The sequence below is a fragment of the Trachypithecus francoisi genome, unplaced genomic scaffold, assembly GCF_009764315.1.
Source record: "Trachypithecus francoisi isolate TF-2019V2 unplaced genomic scaffold, Tfra_2.0 Contig01585, whole genome shotgun sequence".
In the NCBI taxonomy this organism is placed as follows: Eukaryota; Metazoa; Chordata; class Mammalia; order Primates; family Cercopithecidae; genus Trachypithecus; species Trachypithecus francoisi.
Genome location: NW_022681444.1, coordinates 4,452,094 through 4,468,495, shown reverse-complemented (window position 1 = coordinate 4,468,495; position 16,402 = coordinate 4,452,094). Strand labels below are relative to the sequence as shown.

Genomic DNA, 16,402 nt, shown 5'->3' with positions numbered 1-16,402 from the left:
TGCCCCTCAGCCTTCCCCCTTTACTTGGCAGAGTCACTCCACCACCATCATCATCCGTGACCAGCTTTTACTGAATGTGTGATACATGCCAGGCGTGTCGTAAAGGCTTAGGATGCAGTATGTCTCTGAATCCTCCCAACCTGTCCTGTAAGGCAGGTACTACCGCCCCCATTTTAAAGATGAGGAAACCAAGCAGCTGACTTTCCCAGGACCCTTCGGAAGTATGCGCATCCAGGCCCCCACACAACAACCCTTTATCCCTAGCAAGCTTGCCCCATGTTACATTCCTGCCCTAGGACGATGTCAAGGAAAGGGATGGAGATGGGGCGGGGGGTGCAAGTGGGCACACATCCTCCCTATTGCTGCCCAGAATACAGAAGGGCAAATGAGGGCATTTTAGTAATATACATCAAGATTATATGTGCATATTCACAGTGACCAAGCAATTTCAGCTGTAGGAATTTAGTGAAGCACCCTCTTTGTAGAGCAATATCTCCTTCTTTTCTAGACCAGAATCACCGGCAGAGGTAAGGATTATGAAGAGAAAAATGTTCCAGGCGGGCCCCTGCGGCCACTGTGTATCATGCCCTCCACATTCACAGCTTTGATCCCCCTTTCCTCCTCAGAGCCCCGGACCCTGACTCACTCTACTTGCTTTAAATAAAAAGCTATCTTTACATGCGAAAGCCTCAATTAATTAGAAACCACAGATCTAGGGCTCAAGTAAACCGGTCCTTTTGGTGTTTGAAGGTGAAAGTCACAGAGAGCAGATGCTGCCAAGAAGACACAGGGTTCAGCCCAAGTTCAACAGAATTCAAAGCAGCATTGAGACCGGCGCCCTGAAAGCAAGAGCAAACTGTGAGGGGCCCTCCAGGACTGACCAAGCAGTGACGAAGCCCAGAGTACGGCAGACAGGGACGCCAACTGCAAAGGGGAGCACAGCTGAAGGCGAGCAGCTTTGGGAGAAATGAACACACACTGCGGAGTGACAGCCGGCTGGGCAACCAGAGCAGGAGGCCACTCACACAGTGAGGCACTGTGGGTATAAGCCACAGAGAGAGCGGCACTGCCTGGAAATGACCGCACGAGCCATCCTGGGACACTCCTCCCACAGACCTGAAGTCCAAAGCCAAAGCGAGGGCTCTGGAAATAAGCACGCATGGCTGCGCTGAAAAGAAAATTAAGGTCTGATGCGAAACCATATGACGACAGGCTTGGTAAGTCATGCTGCTTGACATCTTCGCAAGATCCCACTCAAAAAAGCTACAGAATCCATCACTGCGCCCATGCATCAGGACAGCAAAAGGCTGCTCTGCAACAACACACAAGGGAGAGATAACCCCAATCCAGGTTAACGCATTTTACCTGAAGGGGCTTAAGAACAAAAAGCCACTTGACAAAGACAGGAAAAGCAAGTGACCATCATGTCACATTCATGGCTGATGCTGAGAAGGGTGAACAGAAACCAGTGACTCAAGTCCCTGCTCTTCCATTCAGCTCCTCGCCCTCACTGAGTTAATAAAAGAGGCAAAAAGGCAATAACTGCCCTTATATGTAACATTAGAGGGCCACATAAAATACCATGGCCCACCAATTGCAAACACAGCTCCTCTGAACTTTCAAAGGTGTCACATGTTAACCAATTTCTTATAAAGCACCGAGGAATGTATGGAGGATCTTACTACTTTCCATTCAATGCCATTCTATTCCTATGCCAGTATTTTAAAAAGATTTATCACGAAAAAAAAAAAAATGAAAGAAAACATGGGTGAACTTATTTATAATACTGACATAAAGGCCTTTCCAAGCATGACATAAATCTCAGATGCCACAAAGGCAAAGACAAATACATTCGACAACATAAAAGTATATGACAAAAAAAATACCCCTTCGCCCCAAAAGCCAAAAGATAAATGATATACTGAAGAAAAATATATGCATATTTGACAAAGAACTATTTTCCAAATTCCTTAATTTATAAATCAAATTAGGTGACATACACAAAAAAACCCTATGGGAGAATGGGCAAAGGATACAAACAGTTCAAGAAAAAAAGAAAAATGACAAAAAAAGAACCAAAGATGCTAAAATTTACTTCTGATTAAAGACGTTTGAAATACAAAAAGAAAAAATAATGAGATACCATTTTTAACCCATCAGCTTTGCACACAGTTTAAAAGAGCTGGCAAGTGTAGTCCTGAGGAATGAATAATTTGGTAATATCTATCAAAATTTAAAAGGCATTTACCATTTGGTCTACAAATAACAGGGAGGAATTAAGCCTACTAATATATAGGACCTACAAAAGTGTAGCAGGAGATATATAATGAAAATAACCACTAAGAATTTTTCTTTGCTACAGCAAAAAAAAAAAAAAGAACCCCCCCACAAAGGAAACTGGTTTCAAAAAATATAATCGACAATGAAATACTATGCAACTATTAAGAGTGGGTAGATGTATATGCCTTGATATGGAAAGAGCGCTAAGATTTGGCCAAAAATAGCAAGATGTAGACTAATATGTATGCATATATGTCACTCCCTTCATGTACATTTTGTAAAGGAATTATATTATGTTGCTTGCTGTATCCATTCTGGAAGGAACGATGTGGTACTATTAATGGTGGTCACTGTGGGGAAGGACTAAGGACTAAGGAGAGGGAAGGGAAACAGACTTTATACCTTTGCATTTAAAAAATCAAATAACTGTATTATTCTCACTAAAAGTTTTTTTAAGACATGTAGGTTAGTACCTACAAATATATAATTTTTTAAACCAAAGAATCTAAAGGAGAAAGATGGGCTGCAAATGGATAATTATTGTATCAAGCAGACAGTTATAGAGGCGGAAATAAAGAACTACAAGGAACAATACAAGGCTGATTACTTTTGACCAAAAAGATTTTTAAAAAAATCAAAATAGAACAAAGGAAAACTTCATGGAGGAAGATATTTTTGAACAGGGCCTTGCATTTCAAAGGGAAAAGAAAGAACACTCCAGACAGAAGGAAAAGCAGGAACAGGGCACAGGGGAATGCAGACAGACGGCGTCTGGGGTAGAGCAGGCAGCATGCAGTGACCCTGGCTCAGGGACAAGGAAGGCCACGGAAGGAGAAGGCCACAGTCGGAAGGTGGAGGGTCTTGAATACTCAGAGAACTCAAACAGAATTCTGGCGGCAGAACCTGGAGACTGAGGCATGATGTCTACTTGGAGGCCACGTAGCTCAGCCAGGACAAGCTGGGCTCAGGTTTTCCACAGGGTCGTGGGAAATATGGGGCTGGAGCTAGAGAGAAACATTAGACCCGAAGATACTGACTTGGGAGTGACCATGTACTGACTGAGGATTGTTGTGGTAAGATGAGGTTAACTCAGGGAGAAAAAAAAAAAGAGAGAAGGGGGAGAATAGAAAGGGTGTTTGCTCCTAGAAAAGAGGAATGGAAACAGCACCTGATGAAAGGGGTAACATCCTCACCTGGCCCTCTCCTCAAGCCTTTCCATTGACTAGTTTTGTTTTTGTTTTTGTTTTGTTTTGAGACAGAGTCTTGCTCTGTGCCCAGGCTGGAGGGCAGTAGTGCGATCTTGGCTCACTGCAGGTTCAGGTGATTCTCATGACTCAGTCTCCCAAGTAGCTGGGATTACAGGCGTGTGCCACCACATTCAGCTAATTTTTGTGTCTTTAGTAGAGATAGGGTTTCACCATGTTGACCAGTCTGGTCTCTAACTCCTGGCCTGAAGGGATCCGCCTGCCTCAGCCTCCCAAAGTGCTGGGATTACAGGCATGAGCTACTGCGCCCAGCCTCATTGACTAGTATCTTTAAGTAAAATTCGGCAGCATGTATTCTGTTAAGCTGTGAGGAAACTAAACAATGGAAAACTAATGACATCCTCTCACACTGCTGACCCATTCTGCAGACAACCTAAAAATAAGAAGGGACTCTCAGATGCCATCTAGGCGAAACACCCACCTGGGCCTTAAAATCTCTACAACTTCCTTGGATAAAGCCTTGCAACTGTCTCCATATATCAACAACCAGAACAAAAGTAAAAATGTAAAAGCTGAACAATTAGAAATGTGCCGATTCTGTGAGACTCCTCGCTTCTGAGCTTCCACTCCTGGCGGTGAGCTCTCTGAGGGCAGCGACTGCGTGCCCAAAGCCCAGCAGTGTGTCTGGGGCAGAGAGGCTCTCAGTACATGTCAGCTAAAACAAGCTAGTAGCTCAAGATCCATGGACTGCCACTACAGCCGCACCCTCAGCTCTGAACTTTTCCTTCTGGAGACCCCAGAGATGCAGGATAGTCTCTGCCAACGGCAAAATCTAGCAAGGTGGCTTATTTCAACCTAACCCATAAACACTCTAATTTGCTCCACAAGATGCTACACTTTGTTTAAAAATACCCAGTTACACTTCCAAGAAAAGAAAGAAAAGTTACAAATTTGGAAGTTGTTTAAGGCACCAGGAGGTACCCATTATTCTCAATCAAGATGCTCATGATTCCAAACCCAGATTTGCACCTGCTGGCTTCAGTCACTTGCTGATACCTGAGACACAGCTCAAACTAGGCTTTCTCTGGCAGGCACTGGAAACCTGAAGATCCCTAATTTTCATTTTCATACGAAGTCATTAAAAAGAACACAGATTGAAGCACCACAGACAAAAGTCATGGTAACAGAAGTAACAATTATTAAAAATAACTTTTCTAGGTATTTCTGCCTGGGTCTAGATTAAAACCAAAATTGAGCTGTCATGAGCTACAATCGAATCTTTTAGAAAGCAGTAGTCAAATAACACCAGGGCTGCATGAAACATTCTGGTGCTACTGAAACCCAATGCAAGAAAAAAAAATAAATAAAATGGCATTCTGTGATGGATATTCATGAAGCACTCATCCTAATTTAAAAGAAAACAAGTTTAGAGTTCTTACTGCATTAATTCATGTGAGCCTGAAAGAACATTTTTATCCAAACTGTTACATTTCCTACCAAGGCGTTAACATTCTCCAGGTCTGCTCAGATACACTAATTCCAAGAGGGTGCGATTTGTCTTTTAGTCAATGCAAAACATCATCAGAAGCTTCTTCTGAGCTTTCCAAGCAGGAGAGGAATGGCCTCTTTAATTTTACTAACAATGACAAGGACTAACCGTCAATAGGCTCCTACTGTGTACAGTATGGTAAGTAAGCTCTTAAGACGACACTAAGAGGCTGCAGTTATCCCCATTCTACAGATGAGGAAGCAAACTCAGAGAAGCTGAGAAACTCACCCAAGGTCACTCAGCTAATGACTGGCTGAGCCAGGATTTGGACCAAGATTTGCCAGTCTCAGACTCAGAACTATTATCTCTTACAAGATTTTAATCCAGGCATACTGGTGAGATGCAGGATTTTTATTGGTGCTGGATTCTTACTGATCGACTCCAAGTAGAAAGAGAATTCTCATTGAAGGATGTTGCATCACACAGACAAAGTCAGGCTGGGTCTGACACTGTGATGATTAAGGGGTCACAATATGTTGTACCTCAAGTGGTCTGCAGCCATTTCTTTGCAAAATGTCCATGATTTTTACTTCTGTCAGTGAAGTAGGCAAAAAGATGTTCCATATTTTAATCATTAATTGAGAGGATTTGTTTCAGATAAAAGAATAAGCTTTCTTAAGGCAAAGAATTCAAAAATATTAAGGCACAGCATCTTATCTACTTACTGCTGGCTAGCATTTCAGGGGCACTGGCCCTGGAAAATACATTAAGTCCTGCCTCTTATGACAAAAGGATTAGAAAAGCTCACCTTGACTTGCATCCTTCCATGAGGTTTTCCTTGCCATCAACATCAACCAGAAAATAACCATTAGAAATTTAACTGCGTTCAGTTGATGACCTTCACTAAGCTAAATTCAGCAGTTTGTCAGCTACAAAACATTAAATAGACACAATTAAGAAGTTTGAAAAACATTAAGCAGAATTTAAACTACAGTAACATGAACATTAATGGGAATAAAACATAAAGATGGCATTCTAGATTCATGATACTGACATTTTAGACAAGTGCTTCAAAAGGAAGGCAAAAGTGGGGGGACACAGAGATGCAGAAATCCAAAACTCGGTGGATACACAGTTCAGCGGCTTATCACTTCTCCACCTTGATAAATGTACACCCAATAATGACAATAACAATAATGAAAATGTACTAAGCAGTTACTAAGTGCTGCACATTTTTCTACTTCATATAGAAGTTCATATACCATTTTCGTTTACAGTTCACAGTCACCCTATGAAATGGATTTCATTATCCTCCACACCGCAAATAAGAAACGGAGGCTCAGAGGCATTAAATTGCTCATCTTCACAGAGCTGGTAAGTAGACTTGATAGGATTCAAACCCATGATTCCAAAGCTGCTGTTCTTTCCCCACAGTCTCCGAATGAAAAATCACATGACTCTTCTCTTTTCCCATGATCAGAGGGGAACGTTTTAAAGTTTCCAAGATTCGTTTTGTGCTTTCTGCACCCTAAGAGAGCAAGCTGAAAACATCCACCTTGAATGGTAGCATTACATATCACAGAAAGTTGATAAAAACAGATTCTCCTTAAAAAAAAAAAAAAAGGTAAATTACAAAACAAAACAAGTTGTTTACCAACAAAAATCAGGAAGTATTTGAGTACCTATTATGGAAGTCCAGCCCCAGTATGAGACACTATAAGGGCTCCAAAAGGAGTATTAAGACACAATGCCCTTAAAAAATCTCCCACTCCAGCTGGGACAAGAACAAGTTCAACAGCCAACGAACAAGTGCTGAATCCGGGTGCCACAAAGCCATGGGGACAGGGAAGTCAGGGGACACCCTCTGGAGGAAGTGTATCTTCAGCAGGGGCTTGAAGGAAGTGAAATGGAGAATTTGCACAGAGAAAAAGGAGGTCAGAGCTTCAGAAGGGGGAACAACAGAAGCAAAGCCCAAGAAACCGTAACTAACTCAGTTCTGCAGGGGAGAGACTTGGAGAAGCAGAGAACAACGTTCAGGTAGGTGGGGTGGGGCCAAACCACGAAGAGTCTTGAAAAGACAGGGTGGGCAGTGGCTGGACACACCGTGGCAGGCAAGAGGCCACTACTCAGCTTTGAACAGTGGTATAACTGCCATGGCCTCTTAACTCATCTCCTGGCCTCTAGCTTCTTCACCAATGCCTTCAGTAGTTTCAACTTTGACCTAGTGTTCGAGTTCTTTGAGGAACTAGCCGCGGCCCACCTCTCCTCCTACTTCCCTCCTATATGAACCCTTCTCTGCCAGAAGACTGGTCTATTCACGAACTCCATAGGATCACTGGGCCTGATTCCTCTTTTCCTATCTGAATGCTACTCATCCGTTAACACCCGGCTCAAATCCCGCCTCCTCACTAAGCCGTCCCTAACCACTCGGCCTACAGTGACCTCCATCTCTCCTTCTTAATTCTACAGCACACAGCCTTGTCTCATCAAAATTACCTTCTCATAGGTAATGTCTCAGCACCCTGTGTAAAGCTGCTTGGAGACTGTAAGTGTGCCTTCTACTACTTTCCCACCACATGGAACAGCATCTTGACATTTAATAAGCAAGCAAGCACTCAACTATTTTTTGACTTCCTATAGTAAGTTTGGCTTTAGCATAAAGGAAGGATGGGGGAGGGGGGAACCTCTGGAGTCAGAGACCAGCTAAGAAGCTGTTGCAATAATCCAGATGTGAAGCAAAGAAGGCCTGGACTAGGGAACAAAGAGAAAATGGGCAAATATAAACAACAAAAAATTCTGCATGCAAAAACTCGGCGGAATGTGATTAACTCCTACTAGGGACAAAAGCAAGGGATGAATGAGGATTAAGGTGAGGTTTAGAAAACGCTTCTTGAAATCATTTTAAAGCCTGTCTGAAACGAAATGCAGTAAGTGGCTTAAAAAGTCCACACTAACAAAGTCTTCAGCGAAACTGCCCAGTATCTTGAACCAGGGACAGCCCTTCCAATTTGAGACATACACGGAATGGCAGAGCCAGAAGGGTTCTTAGAGAGTTAAATGAAACCCTCAATGATCACATGGGGAAACTGAGTCCCAGCATGGAAAGGACTTGCGGAACGCCTCCAGACAGAGACTCCCAGACGAGTGCCGCCCTGAAAGCACAGCCACTTGGCCTAGAAGGGCACTGTTTACACCCCCGGTCAGCCCCAGCCCAGCCCTCCGCAATGGCAGGACCAACTGAGCGCGAGTGACCATGGAGACGTCTGGGGCCAAGCGCAACCCGTCGCCGCCGCCTGTTTACCTGGAGAAAGGCTGTGGCGTGAGGCAGTGGTTCCGTGGCAGCCACCCGAAGGGCCGACCCCCGGCCCGGCCGGCCCTCCAGGGAACTCAACCATCTGACCTCCCTCCTCGTACAAAAGGGAGGGCCCCCAAGGCTAGGGGCCCGGAAGCTGGGGATCCCAAGACGCCCCGGGTGGAGGCTGGAGAGCCCAGGGCAGCTGCCCGAGCGCGACCCTCGGCCGGGCCAGCGGCGCCCGGACTCAAGACCGAGCACAGTTGGCCCCTCGGGGACGCGCGCCTGACCCCAGCAGGTGCCCGGGCCTCCGGACCGCGCCCGGCCTCGGCTCCCGCCCGCGCCGGCCGCCAGCCCGCGGGACTGACCAGGCACGAAGGCTCCCGCCCCGCCGCACCCAGAGGGAGCCGGACAGCGGCCCGGGGACTGCCCCCGGCCCCGCCGGCCCCGCCCGCGCCTAGCCCGCTGCTCGCCGCCCCCGGCCAGCATGCCTCACCTGCGCAGAGCGCCGCGCTCACATCGCCCGCCCGCGGCGCCCCCTCCGCCGCCGCCGGCGCCAGGCCCGTCCCCGCCGCTCCGGCTGCCGCCCCAGCCCGCGCCCCCCGCCCCCGGAAGCGCTTCCCAGCCCCGCCCCCTGGGCGCCCGCGCTTCCGGGCAGGCGCCGACCCGGGTGGCGGCGCTGCGAGGTGGACCTCTCGCCAGGGGCCGGGATCCTGAGTCCCGCCCGATTGTCGTCCCAGAGCCTCGCTGTGGACGAGCGGCAGCCTTGGTCTGGACCCGGGAGTTCCGACTCCGGGGAGCGGCGTCGGCTCTGCCTTCCGCCCGCGCTCTCCTCGGCGCCCCCTGCTGGCGGGAGGAGGGCGGCGCAGTGGGGCGCGTTTCAGGGGCTCCCGGAATCGAAGGGGTGGGAGAGAGCCCAGGGCCCTCGACCCCCCAGCACTGGGGGCCTGCCCCCAGGCCAGCCCTCTCTTCCAAGACCCTCGCTCCTGCAGCTCTTCAGGCTCTTGCCACGCACCCGAGCTGCACCTGGCAGGGCAGCTGAAGGCAGCAAGGTGCAGTGGTTAGCAGCAGGGCTCTGGGGAGCTGCCATAGCGGGTCTCTTGACTTACGACCTTGGGCCGGTTTTCTCTCTCTCAAAACGGAGGTGGCTCCCGCCTGTAATCCCAGCACTTCGGGAGGGCGAGGCGGGAGGATCACTTTGATCCTAGGAGTTTGAGACCAGCCTGGGCAACATGGGGAGGCCCCATCTGAATTTTTAAAACTTAGCCAGGCATGGTGGCACATGCCTGTAGTTCCAGCTGCTGGGGAGGCTGAGGTGGGAGGGTCGCTTGAGTCCAGGAGGTCGAGGCTGCGGTGAGCCATGATCGTGTCACTGTACTTCAGCAGTGGTGAAAGAGCAAGAGCCTGTCTCAAAAACAAAACAAAACGGAGGTGAAAATTCCCAGCTCACTGTTATAAAACCCATTTCACAGAGCATGCCTCAAAAAATGTGCATTTCCAGACCCTTGGGGACACCCCAGTCTTCAAACCGTTGGGTGGGAGTGGGAACCTCACCCAGCATTTTCCCCTCGGCTTTAGATCAATGTAACAGCCTTTGAAGAGCTTCCCTTTGCATTTTGGTGCACTTAGTAGTTGTGGCAGAGGTTTATTTTCCTTTTTCTGGCTTTGTAATAAAAATAAACTAGGAGGCAAAGATACCAGCTCCTATTCAGGATAGAAAGCTGCTGAGACTTCCTGATGTTACTTCACCCTTTGCAAGCAGGAACTGTCTCTCCAGGATCCATCCAGTGGTCATCCTCCAATAACAACAGCTACCCCTTGTCAAACACTCCATGCAGGGCACTGTGTAGACACTTGACAGCCATGACCTCATTTAACACAACCTAAGGAGGTGGCGATCTATTCCCGTTTTAATCCAAGAGGGAACTGAGGCTCAGAGAGGTTGAGTGACTTATCCAAAGTCACACATCTAGTAAATGGCAGACTTGGGATGAACTCCCTTGTCTCTCTGCCTTCTTATAGCAACAGAACATCCAAGCATAGGATTTTAGGCAACCCGCCTACAACTGCAGGCACCTGGGCAGACAGTCTCACTCTTGAATTGCTATTGCACTTAAGTTGTTTTCTTGAGATCTGTCCCCAAGGGTGAAATATGTGTGCACCCAGGGCACAGGAATACATCATCTTGTCAGGTCTGGTTTACTCTGGACTACTGAGCTGAATTTTTTTTTTTTTTTGAGACAGAGTCTCGCTCTTTCCCAGGCTGGAGTGCAGTGGCTCGAACTCCGCTCACTGCAAGCTCCGCCCCCCGGGTTCACGCCATTCTCCTGTCTCAGCCTCCAGAGTAGCTGGGACTACAGGCGCCCGCCACCACGCCCGGCTTATTTTTTGTATTTTCAGTAGACACGGAGTTTCACCGTGTTAGCCAGGATGGTCTTGATCTCCTGACCTCGTGATCTGCCCGCCTGGGTCTCCCAAAGTGCTGGGATTACAGGCGTGAGCCACCGCGCCCGGCGAGCTGATTCTATGCCCAGAGTTTTTCCTACAGATCAGCCTTGGGCCTCATCATTTTAACTGATGTTTGCTAAATTTGTTGGTAAGAGTTAGGGTCTTCTTGACTGTGATACAGTATTTGCATGTCATTAAGGACTATAAAGACTAAAATAGAGGCCAGGCACGGTGGCTCATGCCTGTAATCCCAGTATTTTGGGAGACCCAGGAGGGTGGATCACGACCTTAGGAGTTCGAGACCAGCCTGGCCAACACGGTGAAGCCCCGTCTCTACTAAAAATAAAAAAAATTAGCCGGGCGTGGCGGCACGTGCCTGTAATTCCAGCTACTTGGGAGGCTGAGGCAGGAGAGTCGCTTGAACCCGGGAGGTGGAGGTTGCAATGAGCCAAGATCTCACTATTGCAATCTAGCCGGGGTGACTGTGGGAGACTCTGACTCAAAAAAAAAAAAAAAAAAAAGACTAAAATAGTTCCTGAGTTTTTGACCCTCCACTGCCAAGTGTCTCAAAGTTGTTGGCCATCCGTCTGTCCTTTGGGTGCTGGATATTTCCCCCTCATAGTTTATATTTACTCTCCCACCTAACTGGGTTACCAAACTCATCATTTATATATTTTTCTAGCCCCTTGCTTTTTTTGTTCTTGTTGTTTAGCTGATTGTCATGGTCTCTACTAATTTTAGTTAAAAAACTGTCACTCCTCCACAGTTGAGGTGCATATGTGTTTCTGTTTTCCCATAATCTTTGTGGCAGTTTTAAATGATTTAACCCGTTAGCTCCCTTGAAATCAAGAAGCCTACAGAGTGATGTACAAGTCTCATTTTAATTTATTCCACAGTTATCCATTTTCCCCAGCAGCATTTATGAAATGTTCAAATTCACATTTTGTTGAAGTTTGGGGTTACCCTTCAATCCACAGTTAAGAAGGGGTTTTCTGGCCGGACGGAGTGATTCATGCCTGTAATCCCAAGCACTCTGGGAGGTTGAGGCAGGAGGATCACTTGAGCCCAGGAGTTTGAGACCAGCCTGGGCAATATAGTGAAACCTCATCTCTACAAAAAAAGAAAAAAAAAAAAGCTGAGTGTGGTGCCATGGGCCTGTGGTCTCAGCTACTTGGGAGGCTGAGGTGGAGGATCTCGTGAGCCCTGGAGGTCAAGGCTGCAGTGAGCCATGATCACCAGTCTGCACTCCAATCTGAGCATCAGTGTAAGACCCTGTCTCTTAAAAAAAAAAAAAAAAAGTGTGGGGCTTCCCATCGTAGGGGGGGTCAGCCTATGTGGAGGTGATGGCTGATGGCTTACCAATACTTGTGTTCTGCCTTCTCTTCTTCCACAGCACATGGTAAAAACACATCTCCAGCCTCCTAACCGTTGTCAAGTGTTAATTGAGGTAGCCTGTGAGGTACTTGGCATATGTGAGTCTGCCGTAAAAGTGAATTCCCTTCCCATTCTTTCCTCTTCTCCCCCTCCTTGGACAGATGCGGCCTGAATCTCCGCTTCTCATTTATTCCAGATTCCTGAGCACTTGGAGAGCCAAGAGAGCCAGGTTACAACTGGTCCCAGCTTCTCCTTCTGGCCTCCACCAGGGACCCTTTCTGCCAGAAGTCCAGCTGCAGGACTTGGCTCTGGTCCACCTGGCAATCCTCAGAGTTTGGTAAAACCTGTTGACTCTTGGCACCTGTTAGTCTTTATACACACACGTAACTCGTGTCTCCCTTAAACAAAATATTATATGAATTGTTTGGGGTTTCCTCATTCTTCCTCCTCTCACCAGGACCCACTAGTGTGTCCCTTCCACCTACCTCACTACCTGAACAGTACTGTCGAAGGGGAAGCCCGTCTCTCCAAACAGTCCCAAGATGTCCACTGACTTCCAGATCATTCCAGTAGGTCAGGGTTCCTTCCACCTGGCCACCTCTGCAGAGGAGGGTGAACATTCCTCCTGAGTCAGGGAGAGCACTTCCTTGGAGAACCCTCTGACACTCACCGTCTTTGCAGTGCCGACCAGGTAGTTGGTTTACCCCTCAGAGCTTCTCTTCTTCACGTGTTAGATGATGGTGAGGCTGAGGGGTGTGATTTGAAGAGCTTCCTTTCCATGATCAAGACCAGGCAGTAGAGAATCCTGTGGCTAAGCAATGAGGTGGATCTGGGTCTAAACCCCAGCTCAGCCGCACAAGACCTCTGCAACCTGAGATGGGGCAAGACATTTGACCCTACTGAGCCTTGGCCTCCTCGTCTATGTAGCAACGGGGATGGTACTTACCTCAGTGGGCAAATAAGATAATAATTTAATGTTTTCAGAATGGCATACTCAACAAATATTTTTGATCAGCAAGAAAGCAAGGGAAGGCCGGGTGCAGTGGCTCGCGCTTGTAATTCCAGCACTTTGTGAGGCCGAGGTGGGAGGATTGCTTGAGCACAGGAGCTCAAGACTAGCCTGGGCAACATGGCAAGACCCCTTCTCTACAAAAATTAGCCAGGCATGGTGGTGAGCGCCTACGGTCTTAGCTACTCTGAGCCTGGGAGATTGAGGCTGCAGTAAGCTGTAATGGCACTGCTGCATTCCAGCTTGGGCAACAGGGTAAGACTGTCTCAAAAAAAAAAAAAAAAAGGAAAAGAAAAGAAAAAGGAAAGGAGGAAGGGAAGGAAAGAAAGGGAGAAAGGATGGTCTCAAGAGCCGCCACCCATTTCCATGAGGCCACTCCTCACTTCCTGGAGATAGCTTGCTCTCTACTCTCTGCCTGTCTCCCCTGTTCAGCTTCCATGTGGGTGCTGCCTCTCTCTGACCTGAGTCCTGCTGACACCCACTGGGCCCAGGTGCTGCCTCTGGAGTTCCTCCCCTCTGTAATTTTCTTCCTGGTCTCCTCCCTCCTGGTTTCCTGCTGGTTCTCCAGCACTTTGCAAATGACTCTCCTGGCACTCTGCACTTCTTTGTAGTAATCACAATGATAATTAATTACCTGTACAACTATGTGTTTAATAGCTGTGTCTCCTACCACTAGCCGGTAAACTCCATGAGGATGAGAACTTGTCTGACTTCTTTCCTGCCATTTCTTTTTTTTTTTTTTTTTTTTTTTTTGAGACGGAGTCTTGCTCTGCCACCCAGGCTGGAGTGCAGTGGCCGGATCTCAGCTCACTGCAAGCTCCGCCTCCCGGGTTTACGCCATTCTCCTGTCTCAGCCTCCGGAGTAGCTGGGACTACAGGCGCCCGCCACCTCGCCCGGCTAGTTTTTTGTATTTTTAGTAGAGACGGGGTTTCACCGTGTTAGCCAGGATGGTCTCGATCTCCTGACCTCGTGATCCGCCCGTCTCGGCCTCCCAAAGTGCTGGGATTACAGGCTTGAACCACCGCGCCCGGCCCTGCCATTTCTTCAGTGCTTGATACTTAATAAATATTTGTTGGATTAACAGATAATGAGAGGCTACCTGTTTTTCTTCTAAGTCTATGTTCCCTGAGGGCAAGGACTGCTTTATCGTTCCATTTTCCCTGCACCTTACAGAGAACCTGGTACTGAGCGGGCAACACTATTTGCTGAATGAATGAATGAATGAAGTGAATGAAGTGAATGAATGAATGAATGAGAGACTGAAGCCCCATTTCTCTTCCCCTTTTACCTGTATCACACCTTAAGACTGGTTCTTCCCTCACTGTAAATGCTTTCTTGGTCCTAACCAGCTCCTACCTAGAAGCTTCCCTTGACACATAACGATAATAGGTAAGAAGAGAGAGAAATGCCTTCCACATTTGTAGGGAATCCTCATTAGAAAAACAGGATTTTCAGGCTCGGTGCGGTGGCTCATGTCTGTAATTCCAGCACTTTGGGAGGCCAAGTGGGGAGGTCACGAGATCAGGAGATCGAGACTATCCGGGTAACACAGTGAAACCCCGTCTCTACTAAAAATACAAAAATTAGCCGGGCGCCTGTAGTCCCAGCTACTCAGAAGGCTGAGGCAGGAGAATCGTTTGAACCCGGGAGACGGAGGTTGCAGTGAGCCGAGATCGCACCATTGCACTCCAGCCTGGGTGACAGAGCAAGACTCCATCTCAAAAAAAAAAGAAAGAAAGAAAAAAAAGAAAAATAGGATTTTCAAGAAATCTGCATGGACCTCTCCACCCCAGTTCCTGCAGAGGACACACTTATCTGGTCAAAAAGGGTGCCTTCAACAGGACCCACTTTTTCAACACAGGGCAATTTCCTCTCAGTTTTCATCAGAGCCATTAATTGCAAAGTTTCACAACTACACTCACAGTATTGTGGTGGGCAGTGTTGTGTGCTGGTTAAGAGAGTGGAGGAGTCTTTAAAGTTGCCATGGGTGCATCACTTAATCTTTTTTACTTTTTCTTTTCTTTTTTTTTTTTTTTTTGAGACGGAGTCTCGCTCTGTCGCCCAGGCTGCTGGAGTGCAGTGGCCGGATCTCAGCGCACTGCAAGCTCCGCCTCCCGGGTTTACGCCATTCTCCTGCCTCAGCCTGCCGAGTAGCTGGGACTACAAGCGCCCGCCACCTCGCCCGGCTAGTTTTTTATATTTTTTAGTAGAGACGGGGTTTCACCGTATTAGCCAGGATGGTCTCGATCTCCTGACCTTGTGATCCGCCCGTCTCGGCCTCCCAAAGTGCTGGGATTACAGGCTTGAGCCACCGCGCCTGGCCTTTTTTACTTTTTCTTACTCATCTGAAAACGGGGACTAATGTCACTGAATTTCTGTTCTGGAATCAGAGGACAACTTACAAGCAATGCATATATTTAATATGGTTGTGTTTTTTGCCCCAAAGGCAGTCATTACTTCCAGAGTATAGCACAGAATCAATGGCATTCTTGAAAGCTGTGTCTCAGGGTGGACTGATGTAACTCACATTGCATTTTCTCACAGGCAGTCAGAAAAGTGACGACATCTTCAAAGATCTAGCCTGGTTTAAAGAGGTGACTTTGTGCTGTAAGTGTTAGAAACCAGGCAGAAACCTGCTGAGCACACCCTGGATTTCAGCGAAGGAAGCCAACCGCATGTGAACAGCATTCACGCCGCCACATGTGTTTAATCTAAAGCCAACATCCTGTCCATCAAACGTGAGACCAGAAACATGGCTCGCCTTCGCTCAGAAGTCAGAGGGCTTTGCAGGATGACTTTGATGACCACGGCTTTTTAAATAAAGATACCTGGGAAGATGTAACCTTTTCCCTCTAAGTAAATTTCCCTAGAGCAAATAGTTCCACTGACCTTAGACATGACTTCAGGGCTCTCTTCAGAGTTGAGAGCTATTTAAAAATAAAAGTTACGGAATCTGATTGCTTGAAGACCTCACTAAAGATTTCAAATGTGAGGATCTGGAGAGTAGGAGGGGAGGGAGTCTGTCTTTAATCTCTTTCCTTTTTTTTTTTTCCTTCTGCTAGTCCTTTATTCCCTTCCTCCTTACAAGAGAATCAGAATGGAAAGGAACCCTTTGGGGATAAAAATTCCAGGGGGCTATGAGATCATTGTCCCAAGCACTGTGGAGGAGGGAGAGTCTGTCTTTGCTTTTTTTCTTTTAACAAACTTTAATGGGGTATGATGAGTCTTGACCAATGTGCACATTTGTTCACTGTCACCATGACCTTGCTTTTTTTTCTTTTCTTTTTTTTTTTTTTTGAGACAG

General features: G+C 47.4%; 2 protein-coding genes across 7 annotated transcripts in view; one reads left to right on the top strand and one right to left on the bottom strand.

The window, feature by feature from the left end:
• Positions 1 to 8,847, bottom strand: part of ZBTB34 (zinc finger and BTB domain containing 34) — a 25,591-nt gene extending 16,744 nt beyond the window's left edge. Inside the window, exons 1-2 of one of the 4 annotated variants that reach the window (XM_033191340.1) lie at positions 8,763 to 8,847; positions 5,783 to 5,903 (exon numbers count right to left, since the gene is read on the bottom strand). In XM_033191340.1, coding sequence (XP_033047231.1) covers positions 5,783 to 5,802 — 20 coding nt within the window. In that variant the 5' untranslated portion in view covers positions 5,803 to 5,903; positions 8,763 to 8,847. Of the gene's footprint in view, positions 1 to 5,782; positions 5,904 to 8,275; positions 8,405 to 8,762 lie in introns of those variants that run through there. The other 3 variants (XM_033191348.1, XM_033191354.1, XM_033191364.1) reach the window with 3 other exon arrangements.
• Positions 6,663 to 16,402, top strand: LOC117071404 (translation initiation factor IF-2-like). Of its 3 annotated transcripts, none has more exons than XR_004432285.1 (2): positions 6,663 to 7,011; positions 15,643 to 16,402. XR_004432285.1 is itself a non-coding variant. In XM_033191372.1 (2 exons), exon 2 carries the CDS (start codon positions 8,228 to 8,230, stop codon positions 8,981 to 8,983), a length of 756 nt encoding a protein of 251 aa, XP_033047263.1. In that variant the 5' UTR covers positions 6,663 to 7,011; positions 7,444 to 8,227; the 3' UTR covers positions 8,984 to 9,428. The 3 variants fall into 3 exon arrangements, 1 of the variants encoding a protein (XP_033047263.1); XR_004432288.1 differs by lacking the exon at positions 15,643 to 16,402 and adding an exon at positions 12,285 to 13,168; XM_033191372.1 differs by lacking the exon at positions 15,643 to 16,402 and adding an exon at positions 7,444 to 9,428.